Source organism: Oryza glaberrima, chromosome 5 (assembly GCF_000147395.1).
Source record: "Oryza glaberrima chromosome 5, OglaRS2, whole genome shotgun sequence".
Taxonomy (NCBI): domain Eukaryota; kingdom Viridiplantae; phylum Streptophyta; class Magnoliopsida; order Poales; family Poaceae; genus Oryza; species Oryza glaberrima.
In genome coordinates this window covers 12,884,123-12,899,036 of record NC_068330.1, presented here as the reverse complement: position 1 = coordinate 12,899,036, position 14,914 = coordinate 12,884,123, and the positions used below count along the sequence as shown (strand labels likewise).

Genomic DNA, 14,914 nt, shown 5'->3' with positions numbered 1-14,914 from the left:
AAGATAAATCTCACCAAAAAAAAAAAAGACTACTTCGTTGATGCTGTCGCTTTGCTTGTTTCAGATAAACTAACAACATGTGCAACTGTTATCATTCATGAACAGAAGACTAAGCATACACTTGAAATAAGGCAGAAACAGTACAGTTGTTTAAGACGATTCATAATTTCATATAATCAGATATAATACAAGACACATGTACAGCATAGCTTAGCTGCAAGCTAATCAATGGTTTTAAGTACATCAAAGGCTTGAGAGCAAGCAACTGATGAGATCATTGTCAGAGGCTCAGAGCATATGATCCCAATGTGACAAGAAACCTACAGAGCTTTACAGACACCATTGATGATGGATCATGCTATTCTTTGAGGAAGAAGCCGAGCTTCTGTAGCAGGCCGCCGCCGCCGCGCCGATGCAGGCTGTGCCGAGATTTCACCGGGCTGACGATGTACTGCGCATCGCCGGAGATCCCGAGCTGCTTCATGACACTGGGGTCGATGCTGTCGTAGACCGGCCGTGCCGTCCTCTCCATCTCCTGCAGCTGCTCGCGCGCCATCTTCCTCTCGAGCTCGCGCGCCGTCTTCCTCTCGAGCTCAAGCCGGAGTTTCTGCCTCTCCTGGGCCCTGGCGATCAGCTCCTGCATCTCGGTGTTCGGAGATGCTGCTCTCTCGGCGATCAGCTTCTTGTCTTGCTCCGCGACCTCATGTTGCTCCAATGGCTGAAGCTTCGGCGCCTCAGCTTCAGTGGGATGATCTGCGGTGTCTGGCTTGCTGCTCGCACTGTCGCCGTCGTCGTCTGAGTCACTTTCCGACGAGGAGGAGGACGAACCGCTGCTGGAAGAGGAGGAAGAGCCACTGCTGCTCGAGCGAGGAGAATCTGGGAACTTGTTGACTGATACAGGGGAGACGCCGCCAGTGACGTCGATCAACTCGTCATCCTCTTGTTGCTTCAGAAGCGGCGAGAACTCATCGATCAGGGGAGAGACGCCGCCGCAGACTGTGACCAGCTGCTGCTCCAATGGCTTCGCTGCAGCTTCAGTGGGAAGTTCAGAGTTATCAGCGCGGCTGCTCGCACTGTCTCCGTGATGGTCAGAGTCGCTGCCTGAAGAGGAGGAACGGCTGCAGGATGATCCAGATGAGCCACCGCTCGAAGATGAAGATGATGACGATCCAGAAGAGGAGCCAGTGCTCGAGCTAGGAGATTCAGTTTGAGGGAACTTGTCAACTGCAACAGGGGAGGCATCGCGGACGAATTCTTCCTCTTGTTGCTTGGCAGGCGGCGATTGGAGAGCGAAGCCGCCGCCGCCGCCTCCGCCGCTGGTGTTGATCAACTCATCATCCTCTTCTTGCTTCGGAAGGGGAGAGACGCCGCCGCAGATGTCCATGTCCATGTCCGCGCCCTCATCGGCGACCTCGCCGTCCTCCATCAGTTGGCAGATCGACGACGAGCGGCTGGTGGCGTCGGGTGCCTCGATCTTGGGCGGTTCTTGCTCCTCCGCCAGCCGTGGCTGAATCTTGGTGGTCTGCTGTTGAGCGAATTCCTCGAGCAGGTTCAGCAACTGGAACAGGGCAGCATCCTTCGCGGAGCCAAGATCGACATCCATCTCGTCGCCGTTAGGGTCCACGACGCAGCAGCACTGGCTCTGCATCAAGGCCACGATGTGCGGCGGCAATGGCACCTCCGCCGACAGCGAGGAGAGGAGGCCGTAGAGGCGATCCATCTGCGCCTTGGGCATCGTCGGCTCGATCACCTCCACCTCCACGATCGAGCTCGCGGAGGTCGCCGCCTTCCGCCTCTTCTTGCGGGGAGAGGCAGCCCCGTCCATCGCGGCGGTGGCCTCCGCCTCCGGTCGGGCCTCCGGACGACGCAAGAAACGGCCGCGGCGAGGGAGAGCGCAGGCCTCGGAGTGCGCCGCCGCGGCGCGCCCGCCATGGACGTCCTCCTTGGCGCGGGCCACCAAGGCCTCCGCCTTCTTGAGGAGGCCGCCGACCACCTGGCGCTCCGACTGGATCCGCTCCCTGAGGCAGCGCCGGGACGGCAGCGCGGCGGCCGTGGGAGGAGGAGGCGCCATCCCGACGGCCATGTCGCACCTCGGGTGGAGTGGACTCTGCTGCGAGGGTAGCTAGGGCACAGAGATGGATCGAATCGAGAGGCGGCGCAGCGGCGGATCAAGTGCAGCGAATCGAGGGCGAAGGATCAGGTGGAGGAAGCGGGCGGCGGGAATGGGAAGCGGAGGCGGCGGGCGAGGACGAAACGAGATTTATGGATGGAGGGGTACCGAATGGGACTCGGAGTCGGAGTCCGACTCAAACTCGATGTCTACTACAGCTGAGCGAAGTGAAGCGTCTGTGAAATGAAACCGTTCGTTTATCATTCGCAAAATCGCAAGGGCGAGTCGTTTGTCCTAAGCTTTTTTGTAATTATGCTGAACTTTGAATTTTCCAAAATTAAGCTGTATGGAGTACTTTTTTGTTTTTAAAAAGTGACTGAAATTTACGAAATGAAAAGAAAAACTGCTTTTTTTTTTTGAAAAAACACACGGGAAACAATCATACAATTCGTCTTGATCTATGTAAAATAAAAAAAAATGATGGTTAAAATTTGTGAAAGAGAATCGGAGATAAGAACACCACATTCTTCAGCACGCACCCAAGCAAATAAAGTCAGAAACAAGAAAATTGACCGATAAAAATTTATGTTCGAATATATTTATTAAATATGGTTAAAATATAATCTGATGAAATTATTCCCCAACATACATTTAAACATATTTTTTTAGATAATATTCTAAATATTACAAAAGATATCGCTCACATCCAACTTTTATACAACTTGAGCACTTAAAAACAAGTGTCGTGGCTTTTCCGCGATTATATGAAAGATGCACGCATGTACACCAGGCGATGAGGACTGTGCTGAGGTACGAGGGGGATTAGTATTTTGGTTGATCCATTACTTGCGTTCCACGAGACTATTCTTGTAAATTTACAAAGAACTGCATGCGTTCCATATGTACGAGTGTTCTTCCTAAATTAATCACACTCCCTCCGTCCCAAAATATAAGCAATCCTAAAATATAAGTATTTTTAACTATGAATCTGAACAATTATGTGTCCAGATTCATAGCTAAAAGTCGCTATATTTTGAAACGGAAGTAGTATATCAGCACAGAATTATTCATTCGCTTTGAGAACGGGAATTGGCACAGAAAGGCAGTACCGGCGCAGTAGTAAATGCATGGGCAGTGAAACACCAGGAGCAAAGAAATGCAGGAAAGCAGCACAAGAAGAAAATCTCAGGCATATTATGTTATGCATTAGTCCACCTCTACGCAATGTACACAAGGTCCAGAAGTGCAATAGGCCCATTTTTATTGCATACAAAGATCCATGGCAGTACTAGGTGAAAAAAAACCACGAGCGTTGCCTTCAGACAACATCAAGCAGTCGCATTTTCGTACACCTCCCCTGCGTATTTCCAGTTCATCACCTTCCAGATGTTGCTCAGGTAGTCTGGCCTGACATTCTTGTACTGCAACCACGGAAATCAATGAAGACTGTTTAGCAATAGCAAAGGTTGAAATTCGAAGCACAAATAAGTTGGGTGTGCACGATGTTGTAAGTTGTTAAACAGCCAGAGGTAACTATTCCTTCTATAGTCAGACTATGTACTACATCAGAAGTTCAGAACGTACAATACTAGTAATCTTCAATGGTACTCACATTTTGTATTCATGCACATGCGTATTCGATGCCTAGTCACATCCTACTACTCCTAAATTTTCTCTGATCTTTTGAGACATAACCCATGAAACAATGTGATATCATTCTACTCTGCTCCTGTTAGGTCTTGTGGAAAACAATGGGAACCATATTTTCAAGCAGTAGCTTCATTCGGTGAATTATGTAATAAGTGGTTGTAGCTTCTTTGAAGTAAAGCCCAGGATTCTTTCCATTATCTTAAAAAAAAAAGGCAATAGCTTCGTAGTGCAAATGCTACAAGGGGAATAAGTTGTCCAACTCATTCAAGTGTGAATTTGTGATCAATGAACACATCATATGTGGCGCTAGCAACACTAACAACATAAGCAAATTACAACATGCCATTAGGAATAATAAACAACAGCAGAATAAGAGCAACTAAACAATGAGTGTGCCTCTGACCCCCACAACAGCATGAGATTACCTGCAGGTAGTACGCATGCTCCCAGACATCAATTCCCAACAAAGGAACCAAGTTGGCCCCCTTCGTTACCAGAGGGTCCTGCAAATTGCAAGAAGTCAGCTGTGCCCTATTATCAAATCACCATGTAGGATGCTAAAAAAAATGTATTCTTTCCTTTAGAAAGTAGGGCTACAATTTCATATTGCTCAACACATTAGCCAAAGCAAAAACTGAACTATGAGAACAGCAAACTCTTGCCATGTACTTAGAACAGTCATATTCAGAATTCATTAAACAATGAAAATTCATAGATACTTCATAAAAGTTTACAGGATGTTAGAAAATAGTATGTTCAGAAGACAATACATCTTATACTGGTAAAACACATTAATTTTAAGTACTATGTCATAACAACTCATTAAACAAAATATAGTGTCCTTGCTCTTAACTCTTGAAATCCAATTGCAGGACTGCTGAACAAGGTATTGTTTCAACAGTACATGTTAACTAAACTGCAGTAACATATTTTAGCAAGCCACTAGCATATTGATCGGTACCATTTTTTATCAGAACAATGAACATGCATCCAATAACAGTTTCCTTGCCCAATGTACCAAAATTATTGCATATGTTTCTAACGATGTGTTTCTGCAGTAACCATTGATGTACCATATTGCTAATCCCCATCCCTTGATCTTACAGAAGTGTTTTTTATCACTATCTCAACAGACATTGAAAACATGACAAAAATGATAAGAATCTACTGAATTGAACTGTTGTTGTTCAAGAGTAGACTGCATGGTATAGGATATCCTGTTATTATGCGCAAATAATATAATCTACAAAGAGTTAAGAACTTTCACCTGGTTAGCAGTTGTTTCCACTGAAAGCTTCTTTGCCTCTTTATCCAAAGCTAGCCACTGTACGAGAAAATAAATATAATAAATGAACAATACATTTCTTCAGACTGAACAGGATGACACATCAATGGATAAAGCAATGCATGGTGTACATACCACCCATCCAGATCCTTGTAAAGCAGCACCTTCTGCACTCATCTTCTTTACAAGTGCCTCAAATGAACCAAAATCCTCATCAATGGCCCAGCCAAGTTTTGCATGTGGTGGCTCACCACCACCCTCCTGTAAAACACCCAATATTTTCATTAATTCGGTGATTGGAGATCCAGTAGAAAAAAAGTAAGTGGAGGAAGAAAGAAACGGAGCAAGTTGTATGGACTGGATAATTACGCTGATAGGCTTGAGGTTATTCCAGAAGATCGAATGATTGACATGGCCTGCAGCACAGTTAATACAAAGGCATTACTGAAAATATCTTTGTTGTAACGAATAGAGTAGATATCTGAGAGCAACGAAATCGCAATAAATTAACTCTAGAATTTTTTTATTGCAAATCAATGAATCTAGACAACAGATGAGATGCTCCGGCAGTGAATGGACACCCACTAAGCCTTCTGCTTCATGGTCAGGAGGGGTGTGCCGACCATTTGCTTATTTCTTGTGTCTATGCTCGGAAGATTTGGCTTTGGTTCCTCTTGCAGCTGGTCTCAGGGCAGCGCGCCGGAGCAGCATCACAGCATCAAGCAGTGGTGTCTATCCAAGTGCAAGAATTTAGCTAAGAGCTGGCAAAAGTCACACCCATCCTGATTTTTTGGAGGCTCTAGAAGAAAGGAACACTAGTCTCTTCAATTCCGCGCTCACACAATAACACAAACACAGCAGCTCCATCCTACAGGAGCGTTGGGAGTGGGCGGCAGCTTGGGTCCCAGCTGGAACAACGTAGCCCTGTCCTGAGGATACCTCTTTACTACCATACCACCTGCTGTTCCCTTTGACGGAGTGTTTGGCTAATGGGATAGGGAAATGATTTCCCACCCACAAAAATGCATCTTTAAATCCTAACCATTCATTCTTCCAGTTCCATTTAATCCTAACCCTTCATTGATTTCCCAATCCTAATCCCACTCCCCATTTCCCATTATCCAAACACACCCTGATAGTTTGGTGTAATGTGAAATTGTGAACCTTACGCCAATTTATCATGTATATTATATCCAACATATGAATATAAGTGAAACTACCAAACTATTTCTTCAAAGTTAAATAAAATTTTCTGAAGAGATAGTAAAAGGGGACCACTAATTTGTCTCTATATATTTTTATTAGAGAAATTGGCAACTGTGGAACCAACTCAAAGGCAGCTCAACCTGAGCTCAATAAATCAGCAGCTCATGGATGCATCATGGTGCTGTCTAATTTAGTAGAAACGCATCTGGTCATATAGAAATGAAGCTTAATACATCAACCATTCTCCAAGTGCATGATCAAATTAAAGAAGCGATGGATCTCAAAATTACAATAATGGATCACTAACTGACCAATCAGACTGAGTTCATCTCAAAGACAGGAAATTAACATAAAACAACTCAAATTTTTACAGGAGACAGGAAAATTTCTGGCATTGAGATGGGAGATAACATAACATACCCTTTAAATTAAAGGGTGTACAAGCACAAAATTCAATGCAGTTCGAACTTCTGCGATGACAATACACCCCATCAAACACTAGATATGTCTAGAACATAAAACAAAGAGGGCCTTCAAAAGTTGAAAGCTAGATTAAAATAAACTATGGCACAAGCCCAAGAACCCAATGCTGAATCTACTCAAATCCTATCTTAGGCGAACAAATCCTCAAAAGCACAACCAACTGACAATCAGGATAGCTAAGTGCAGAGAACATGCATCAAAATTGTTCAAATTCGAGCCCAAAGTACATTACCGCATACAGAACTTTCACCTAGACATGAAGCTTAACAGATCACCCATTCATCCAACTGCCTGATCAAATTAGAGAAGCACTGGATAGCAAAATTACAACAATGGATCGCTACCTGACCAGTTAGACTGAGCCCCTCTCAAACACAGGAAATTAATATAAAACAGCTCAAATTTTGCAGGAATCAAAGGCACACCAACTAATCACTACCTGAACCAAATGACAATCAAGACAGCTAACGCCTAACTGTGGATAACAAGCACCAAAATTGTTCAAATTTTATACTCAAAACACCCACGCAGTTAACACATGTCTCAACTGTTTTAAAAAATAGTGTATATACCAGACCACTACAACACAGTATTAAACCTAAATTCGCGGCCGATAATAAAACCAGAACCACCTAAACCCCTAGAAATGGGAGGATCCTAAAACCCCCAACCCAATCCGATTCTCCATTTGGGGGAGCACACTGCCTCTCCCGTCCAGACCAATCCAGATCAGCCACAATAGCACACAAATACCCCACCCAATTCCTCAGATCCCCCGCCGCCCGCATCGCCCGCGATGAACAGGACGAAGAAAAAGAAAGAAAGAAAGCCGTATGCGAGGAAGGGGTAAGGGGGGCGGGACTTGGCCTCACCTCCGCCGTTGAACTTGATGGCGCTCTGGAGGTGCACGACGGCGGGGGCGTCGCCCTTGGCGACGGCGGCGTCGAGCTGCTCGAGGGCCTTGTTGTAGTTGGCGACGTAGGTGGCGTGGTGCTTCTGGTGGTGCAGGCGCATGATCTCCCCGGAGATGGCCGGCTCCAGCGCGCCGTAGTCGTAGGGGAGGTCCGGGAGCGCGACGGTCGTCACACCCCTCGCCGCCGCCGCCGCAGCCAGCGGCCGCGCCGCGGCGGCTAGGGTTTTCCTCGAGGCCAGCGTGCGGAGCGCCATGGCTGCGTGACACCGTAGCACTGGAGGATGGGGGAGGAGGAGTGGGCGAGTGGCAGGTGTCTTGGCGAGATGACGCCGCGGCGATATATAGCGCTTGCCCGCTTGGAACGGAATGCTTCGCAGGGGGGGTGCGTCGCGATTCGTGCAGGGTGGTTTGATTAGATTAGATGGACGCGTGGGTGGCATGTCTCACTTGTTTATGCGGCATCTGTCTCGTGAACGCTTCAACAGATGCTTCTTCTGTCATGACGTGTCCGTCCTATTACATTGTGAATTAATTATATTTCTTTTGCGAGAACATTGTGGATTAATTTTCGCCTGAACATTCATTCATCTCAGCATTTTGTTAATTGTTTCTTTTCTATAGCAGAATTACCCGGGCCTAACTGAGATTTGAGATTCCGAGTACTTCCTCCGTCAAGAAAAAAAAATACCAACCTATATCTGTCCCTTTTAACGGAGAGGTAAGTGACAGTACTAGTATTAATCATAGCAGGTACAATAGCAGGCTATAAGACCTCCTCTAACAAGAGTGAGTCAGCTAGCTCATAAATCTCCACATCAGCTTTTGTATGATGTGGAAGAGAGAGAAGATAAGGAGAGAGAATGCACTATCTCTTCTTTCAAGAGCTAAGCTCCTAAAGAAAATATGAGAGGAATTGTGGAACCCAACGCATTTTAAACAATATGCTATGAGACAATCTATTGGAGAGGTAAACTTTTTGCTATCTCTTGTATGAGGTGGACAAGCATGAGCTAGTGCACTAGCTCAACCATTAAAGCAGGCCTAAGCCAGCTATAAACATATTTTAAAGAGATAAAAGAAGAGAGAGAGAGAGGAGCAGCGGGCTACAGATTTGTAGCCAGCTGCAACACGGACTCCAAGACATAACGTGTGTATAACAGGTGGGACCAGATATTAATAGTATAGTAAACAACTATTGTATAAATTAGCTATTACATTGATTATAAATTATTTAAAGCTAATAGTGGACTATGCTATTAAACTTGCTCTCAGAAATCTTATCCTGCTTTGGCTGCTTCCACTTTTCAGTTGAGCAGCTTGACTACTCAGATTCAGATAATGCCGCTGCGGGAGGGTGGGTGCGGGGGCATCAGACAGAATTCAGATCAGCGGCAGGCAGCAGCCTATGGAGTATGGAGGGCGCCGTCGGAAAGACGGAAGAGAAAACTGGTGTGCCTCGTGCAGTTGTATCGCGAGGTGTTCAGAAACGATGGGCGACCAGCCCAACAATGTTGCTTTCGCCGGTTCTTATTTTGCTCAGAGCTTGCGTCAGAAATGAGCTTGGAAGTTGGAACGTGCTGTCGTTTACATACTCTTCTTTTGAGAGATTAATCGCTGTTTTTCTGTAGATTCAGAGGCCGAAAATTACTTTTCCTCATCATAGAAGGGCGTTAGCTAATCTTAGGCATGTACCTGTAAATACATACAAATGCGATAACACGAAATACTACTAAGAAATTTCGTAAAACTGTATTAAGTTACAGTTTTCTAAAATTTACTCTTCTACTAAACACCTGTACACAAGCTGCAGCTCTTTACGTGAATGGACAGCAGTGCAGCAGAGAAAGAATCACGTTGATTATATGCAGTGGCGCAGCTAGGGGGGTGCCGGAGGGTGCCAACACCCCCCTATCCAAACACCACCACCACTACACCCCATGTTTTTACTCTATATTAAGGTTAACTAAGAAAAATATTTATCTAGTTTATTTGTGTAGCTTGAAAGTATTATCAGTTTAGTTTAGTTAGCAAGTCTAAAAACATTAGCAAGAAACATGATCTACAAAATTAGTTTGTGATTTTCTCATCTTTTTCAAAGTAAAATAGATGATACTTATTTGTGAGATTATTCAATAGTTTACATGGAAAGAATTTAGCAATAAATACTAGTTTCAAACTTTCAATGATATTATTAAAGAGCTAAAATTCAAGTTTGTTTAAAGGACTAGTTTTCGCATTGATTGTTATTAACGGTGACTATTTGATCTCCTTTGCTATCAATATTAGTTATTCGGTTCATGGCTTATCCTCACCCACACCCCCCTAATCTTAAATCCTGGCTTCGCCCCTGATTATATGCAGGAGAGTGAGAAACACGTTTAGGGCACCCGGTTATTTATAAGTTCTCTACAAAAGATACATGTCAGTATATTTTCTTACTTGAAAGAGATTAAATGAAGAGAGAGTAAAACTATCTACTAACCTGGAGATGGTCTATAGAGAAAAACGAGAAAATGGATTAGAAAGCTATAGATACCTATGTAGACATACCATTGAAGTGGTTTACTATTAATCTAGTCTATTGCTGAGAACTTATCCCTCCTGCACGAAAAACGGAGCGGCCTATTAGCACATAATTAATTAAGTATTAGCTTTTTTTTTGAAAAATAGATCAATATAATTTTTTAAGCGACTTTTATATAGAATTTTTTTTTAAAAAATACACCGCTTAACCGTTTGAAAAGCGTGCGCGCGGAAAAAGAAGTGAGTGGGTTCCCAACTCGGTTTGGCAAACCCTGGTGGCTTCAAGTGGAGAAGAGTTCCTGATTTTCGTAGACCCAAAATTTTTCAGGCTTTGAGAACAATCTACAAACATCTAGGGGATCTTTTTATCCGGCATGAATGAAGAAATCAACTTTATACTTGATTTCCGAATTACATTTCCTTTTCTCTTTCCTGTGGAAAGTACCGTGTGAATTTACATGTCTTATCTGCTAAGGAGATCCTGGAGCAGGTGGAGTTCTCAGCAGCTGCTGCAACAGGCGGGCCGCGAGGCGCTGCGTAACACCTCCTGCAACCCGGGAGCCAAGAACGCGGGCCTCTGGCTCTTGTAGCACCTGAATGAATATCAAAATTGCTCCATGGTATCAGCTAAAATATTTCTTGATAGAGGTTGAATCACACATTCACATGTACTGAGAAATGAAGCTGAAGTATACCTGCACAATTGGTTGCAAGATGGTTGGGTCAAAGCCATCCGAGGATCTCAGAAGGCCCCATATTCTGAAAACCCTGTCCCGCAGCTCAATCATTTGTTCCCTTTCAGTGTCGCTTATCTTGAACGGTCCGGCTGGATTACCACTGGATATTAATGGTTTAAGAAATTCTGGAGCTGCATTATACGAATCAATCAGCGTTCCAAAAGTGATGGCTTCTGTGACACGAACCGCTTCTTTCACAACTAGGACTCGCAATTCCTCCCCATCAGGACCAAGTAGAAGCTTTAGAACTGGTTGCAAAGCATCTTTTGCTGCAAACTCTCTATCTTGGCTCCCTTGAACAAGAAGATTTTCAAGCCTATTCCATCTGTATAGAAGCAATACTAGGGTTAAATAGCAGTAGAATAATCAGTACAAGATGCAATTACTGACAAGAGTAGTCAAAACTCCTCATTAACTACTTCATGAGGACATAAACTTGCCTGAATTTTCCATCCTTGAATAGTAGCTCAATTAAAGCATCTCTGAGATATGGATTGGGATCAGTGAGTAGCCTTTTCGCAAAGTAAGGGTACGAGGCAGCGAGCACCTTAAAATTGGGATCAGCATAGAGTGCTAAACCTTCCAGTACAGTGAGCGATCGCAGTATCAATGCGTAGTATGCCGGTACTAGTTAAGAATAAATAGACAAGTTGTATCATTACATGAGCAGAATTAGCATACAAGTGAGAACTAGCATCTGACAACAGGAAAACATACCATTAAATGGGTACTGGTAGAGAACAGCGCCTAAGCCATCAACTATGGTTTTGAAGTTTAGCTCACTTACTGTTGAGTTCAGAGCATCATCAAAGAAACTCTTAAGAGCAGGGACAATTGGGGAAACATCTACATCAGGTTCCAAAAAATCGAGAGCATAATAATCACGAGCCATCGCTTCATAGTCCCTATTGACCATGTGAACAACATGGCCTATGATGGCTACTCTTGCATCCTCTGGGGTCTCACTCATCATACCAAAATCAAGAAAGGCAAGCTTCCCTTCGGGTGTTGCCAATATGTTACCAGGATGAGGATCAGCATGAAAGTAACCGTACTCCAATAGTTGCCTTAAGCTGCACTGAATACCAATGTTCACCAAATCCAGAACCTTCAAACCTTGTTTTTCAATAGCTGCTTGCTGGTTTAACTTTACACCCTCAATCCACTCCATTGTCAGAACCTTTGCACTTGTGTAGTCCCAAAATATATCAGGGACCAGTACATCTTGCTTGTCAGCATATAACTTCTTAAACCTTCTTGCATTTTGGCCTTCCTGCATTCAAAGTTTTCACTACCATCAAGTAGATGAACCAACAGGAAATAATTCTACAAAGCTCTGGTACTTTGTACAACACCTCTGTAAAAACTTTATATTATTTCCTTTCCTCTTAATTAAAATAAGCAGCTCTCCAGCTATCCCGTTCAAAAAAACAAAAATTCTACAGATTAAGCAACTGAGCGTGTAAGCTAATTCAGTGAAGCATTCACTGGAAGAGTTTGCAATGTAAGTTTGATATCTTTCTTGTTTGAATTTAAAATGTTACGAAATGGTACCCCGCTACTTCAATCCATTCTTGGTGGACAGCGCTAGCAACATGCGCTGGTACACCTAGGAAGGGAGTTCACACCCAACTACTTCTAATGACTTGGGAAATATGGAAAGAGAGGAACCAGAGAGTGTTCCAGACTTGGGCCCTAGCAGAAGCTAAACGCCTGGCACAGATTTTACCTTAATTTTCCCTTTTGTACAGTTTTCCTCCTGCTTTATTCAATGAAATTGGCGCACTCTAAGTGCCGATTCGTTCAAAAAAAATGTTACGAAATTTCGGAATTTCAACGCCCCATAGAACTCATGCTGAAAGTACAAACCCTGTTATTCACAGGTACAGTGTAACATCCATCAGTAGGAAAAGTAGTGGCATACATGTATACTGCAGATATTGATCAGATTATGTGCAAAAAGGTTCAAAAGAACAATAAAATTGTACCTGGACATAATTAAGCTCTTGGTAAACTCTTCGAGCAAATTCATCCATGAGAGCAACAACATCACTGGATATAAAGTCGACATATTTATTTATTAGATATCCAAGGCCCCTCAGTAGATAAAAATCAAGCCCTATAATATCCTCAATACCAGGCCTTTGCACCTTGACAGCTACCAGTTGCCCAGAGTATTTTAACCGTGCCTTATAAACTTGACCTAAACTTGCAGCAGCAATTGGGGAAGGTGATATTGTTGAGTAGATTGAATCAAGAGGAAAGCCAAGCTCCCTCTCGATACATGCAAATGCCTCTTCATCCGGAAATGTGGGAAGCGAATCCTGCAAGACAGTTTACATGTAAACCAATTGGAGATATAACATAAACCAAAAATGGAAGCTATCCCCCAGTTATCAGGACACATCTTAAATGGTAAGCTCAAGCTGACGTCATTTACTTCAAAACAATAAGCACTACAATACTAGTGGCAAGAATCTATAGGTGAAACGTTCTTGAACGAATTACTGTCCACTAAACAGGCAAGAAATTGCAGGGACACTCCATCTTTGAACAAGAGCATGCCACATTGGCCAAATGCTGGAATAGAATTGAATGCCTTATTACTAAGTTTGAATCAGACGAGTATGCTTCGAACGAGAGAAGGGCAAGCAAGATCGGCCACCTGCAGCTCGGAGAGCTCCTCGAGGTACTCGGGTGGGCAGAGGTCGGGCCGCGTGGACAGCCCCTGCCCAATCTTGACGAACGTCGGGCCGAGCCTGGTGAGTATGGTCCGCAGCTCCACCGCCCTCGCGCGCCGCACCGCCGACGACGACTGCCCCCTCTGCTCGTCCAGGAACACCTTCAGCCCAAACGCGCCGATCTTGGACACCACCTCCGCCGCTCGCAGCGCCACCTGGTGAAGCAAACAGCAGCCAGAATTGTCAGAATTCGAGTGCCAAACAGTCGTCGAGCACATAGGGGAGCAGTCAGTATCGGGGGATTTGCCTTGACGGGGCGGGAGCCGTAGCGGGAGGAGAGCAGCTCGGGGCTGAAGACGGTGGCGGCCGCGGCGCGGGTCATGGCGCGGGACTCCGCCTGCAGGTCCTCGGCGCGGTCCCGGGCGAGCGACGCCACGTGGGTAGGCGCGGCGGGCGGGGAGGCGCGCGGGGAGAGCTGGATGGAGAGGCTCCCCGGAGACTGGGACGACGGGGAGGAGGAGGGTGGCGCGGCGGTGGAGGCGGCGCGGAGGAGGGGCGGGCCGCGGCGGGGCCGGTGCCCGTGCCCGCGCCCGCGGCGGCAGTCCGCGCGGCGCGGGAGGGGAGGGGAGGGGAGGGAGAAGGAGACCGCCGGGGAGGCGGGGCCGGCGGCGGCGGCGGTGGCCGCCATGGCGGAGCGCGGAGAGCTGGGGTGCGGGTGTGTGTGCGGACGCGGGGGCGTGCGCGTCGTCGACGGCGGGCGCCGGGGGCGCGTGTTACATTTTTATTTTTTTTTGGGGGGGGTGGAGGGTTGGTTGGTTTATTGGGGAGGATTTGATGTGCGCCACAGGAAGAAGGGGAGGAGGGGGCGGCGTCCACGGCACTCGCTGCTGCAGGCGGCACAAGGACTTTGGGAACTCGTGATTTGACTGACGGTTACTGTTAACTGACATTTCTCCCTCCATAAAAAAAAACCTAGACTAACGTGACACTTAGATTCCCGTGATACTATAATATATAGCATGCAATGCTAGGTCATGTTTATTTTCCAAAATAAAAATTTTTACGCTGTCATATTAAATATTTAGATATATACATAGAGTATTAAATGTAGAAAAAAAATCGATTACGCATATTACGTGTAAATTGCGAGAAAAATCTTTTAAGTCTAATTGTGCCATGATTTGACAATGTAGTGCTACAGTAAATATTTGCTATAAATTTGTCTCGTAATTTCCTTGTGGAATCTGTAATTTGTTTTTATTATTAGACCATATTTAATACTTTAAATATATGTCCATATATCTGATCTAACAACCAATACTAAAA

General features: G+C 45.1%; 3 protein-coding genes across 3 annotated transcripts; all 3 read right to left on the bottom strand.

Annotated features, from left to right (window-relative positions):
* Positions 1–102: 102 nt before the first annotated feature.
* LOC127774477 (uncharacterized) lies at positions 103–2,261 on the bottom strand. The gene has a single exon (XM_052300735.1). It carries the CDS (start codon positions 2,081–2,083, stop codon positions 359–361), a length of 1,725 nt encoding a protein of 574 aa, XP_052156695.1. The 5' UTR covers positions 2,084–2,261; the 3' UTR covers positions 103–358.
* Positions 2,262–3,284: 1,023 nt separating this feature from the next.
* On the bottom strand, positions 3,285–7,974 carry LOC127774069 (superoxide dismutase [Mn], mitochondrial). Its single transcript, XM_052300340.1, has 6 exons — positions 7,607–7,974; positions 5,415–5,461; positions 5,181–5,306; positions 5,028–5,084; positions 4,186–4,263; positions 3,285–3,531 (listed from the first exon to the last, which is right to left on the bottom strand). The coding sequence occupies exons 1-6, from the start codon at positions 7,899–7,901 to the stop codon at positions 3,439–3,441; spliced, it is 696 nt and encodes a 231-aa protein (XP_052156300.1). The 5' UTR covers positions 7,902–7,974; the 3' UTR covers positions 3,285–3,438.
* A 2,571-nt stretch (positions 7,975–10,545) lies between these two features.
* On the bottom strand, positions 10,546–14,383 carry LOC127772706 (protein ACTIVITY OF BC1 COMPLEX KINASE 3, chloroplastic). Its single transcript, XM_052298659.1, has 7 exons — positions 13,896–14,383; positions 13,573–13,803; positions 12,896–13,231; positions 11,625–12,180; positions 11,348–11,534; positions 10,866–11,232; positions 10,546–10,763 (listed from the first exon to the last, which is right to left on the bottom strand). The coding sequence occupies exons 1-7, from the start codon at positions 14,274–14,276 to the stop codon at positions 10,641–10,643; spliced, it is 2,181 nt and encodes a 726-aa protein (XP_052154619.1). The 5' UTR covers positions 14,277–14,383; the 3' UTR covers positions 10,546–10,640.
* Positions 14,384–14,914: the final 531 nt, after the last annotated feature.

What these genes read in the sequence shown, in the direction of transcription:
- LOC127772706 (XM_052298659.1), bottom strand. Translation starts at nt 14,276, where the DNA reads ATGGCGGCCACCGCCGCCGCCGCCGGCCCCGCCTCCCCGGCGGTCTCC. An exon ending in ACGGCTCCCGCCCCGTCAAG is followed by an intron (nt 13,804 to 13,895) that starts GCAAATCCCCCG and finishes TTGCTTCACCAG; the next exon opens with GTGGCGCTGCGAGCGGCGGA. An exon ending in AGGAGCTCTCCGAGCTGCAG is followed by an intron (nt 13,232 to 13,572) that starts GTGGCCGATCTT and finishes ACTGTCTTGCAG; the next exon opens with GATTCGCTTCCCACATTTCC.
- LOC127774477 (XM_052300735.1), bottom strand. Translation starts at nt 2,083, where the DNA reads ATGGCCGTCGGGATGGCGCCTCCTCCTCCCACGGCCGCCGCGCTGCCG.
- LOC127774069 (XM_052300340.1), bottom strand. Translation starts at nt 7,901, where the DNA reads ATGGCGCTCCGCACGCTGGCCTCGAGGAAAACCCTAGCCGCCGCGGCG. An exon ending in TGGAAACAACTGCTAACCAG is followed by an intron (nt 4,264 to 5,027) that starts GTGAAAGTTCTT and finishes TGCAATTTGCAG; the next exon opens with GACCCTCTGGTAACGAAGGG. An exon ending in AGCATGCGTACTACCTGCAG is followed by an intron (nt 3,532 to 4,185) that starts GTAATCTCATGC and finishes CCGTGGTTGCAG; the next exon opens with TACAAGAATGTCAGGCCAGA.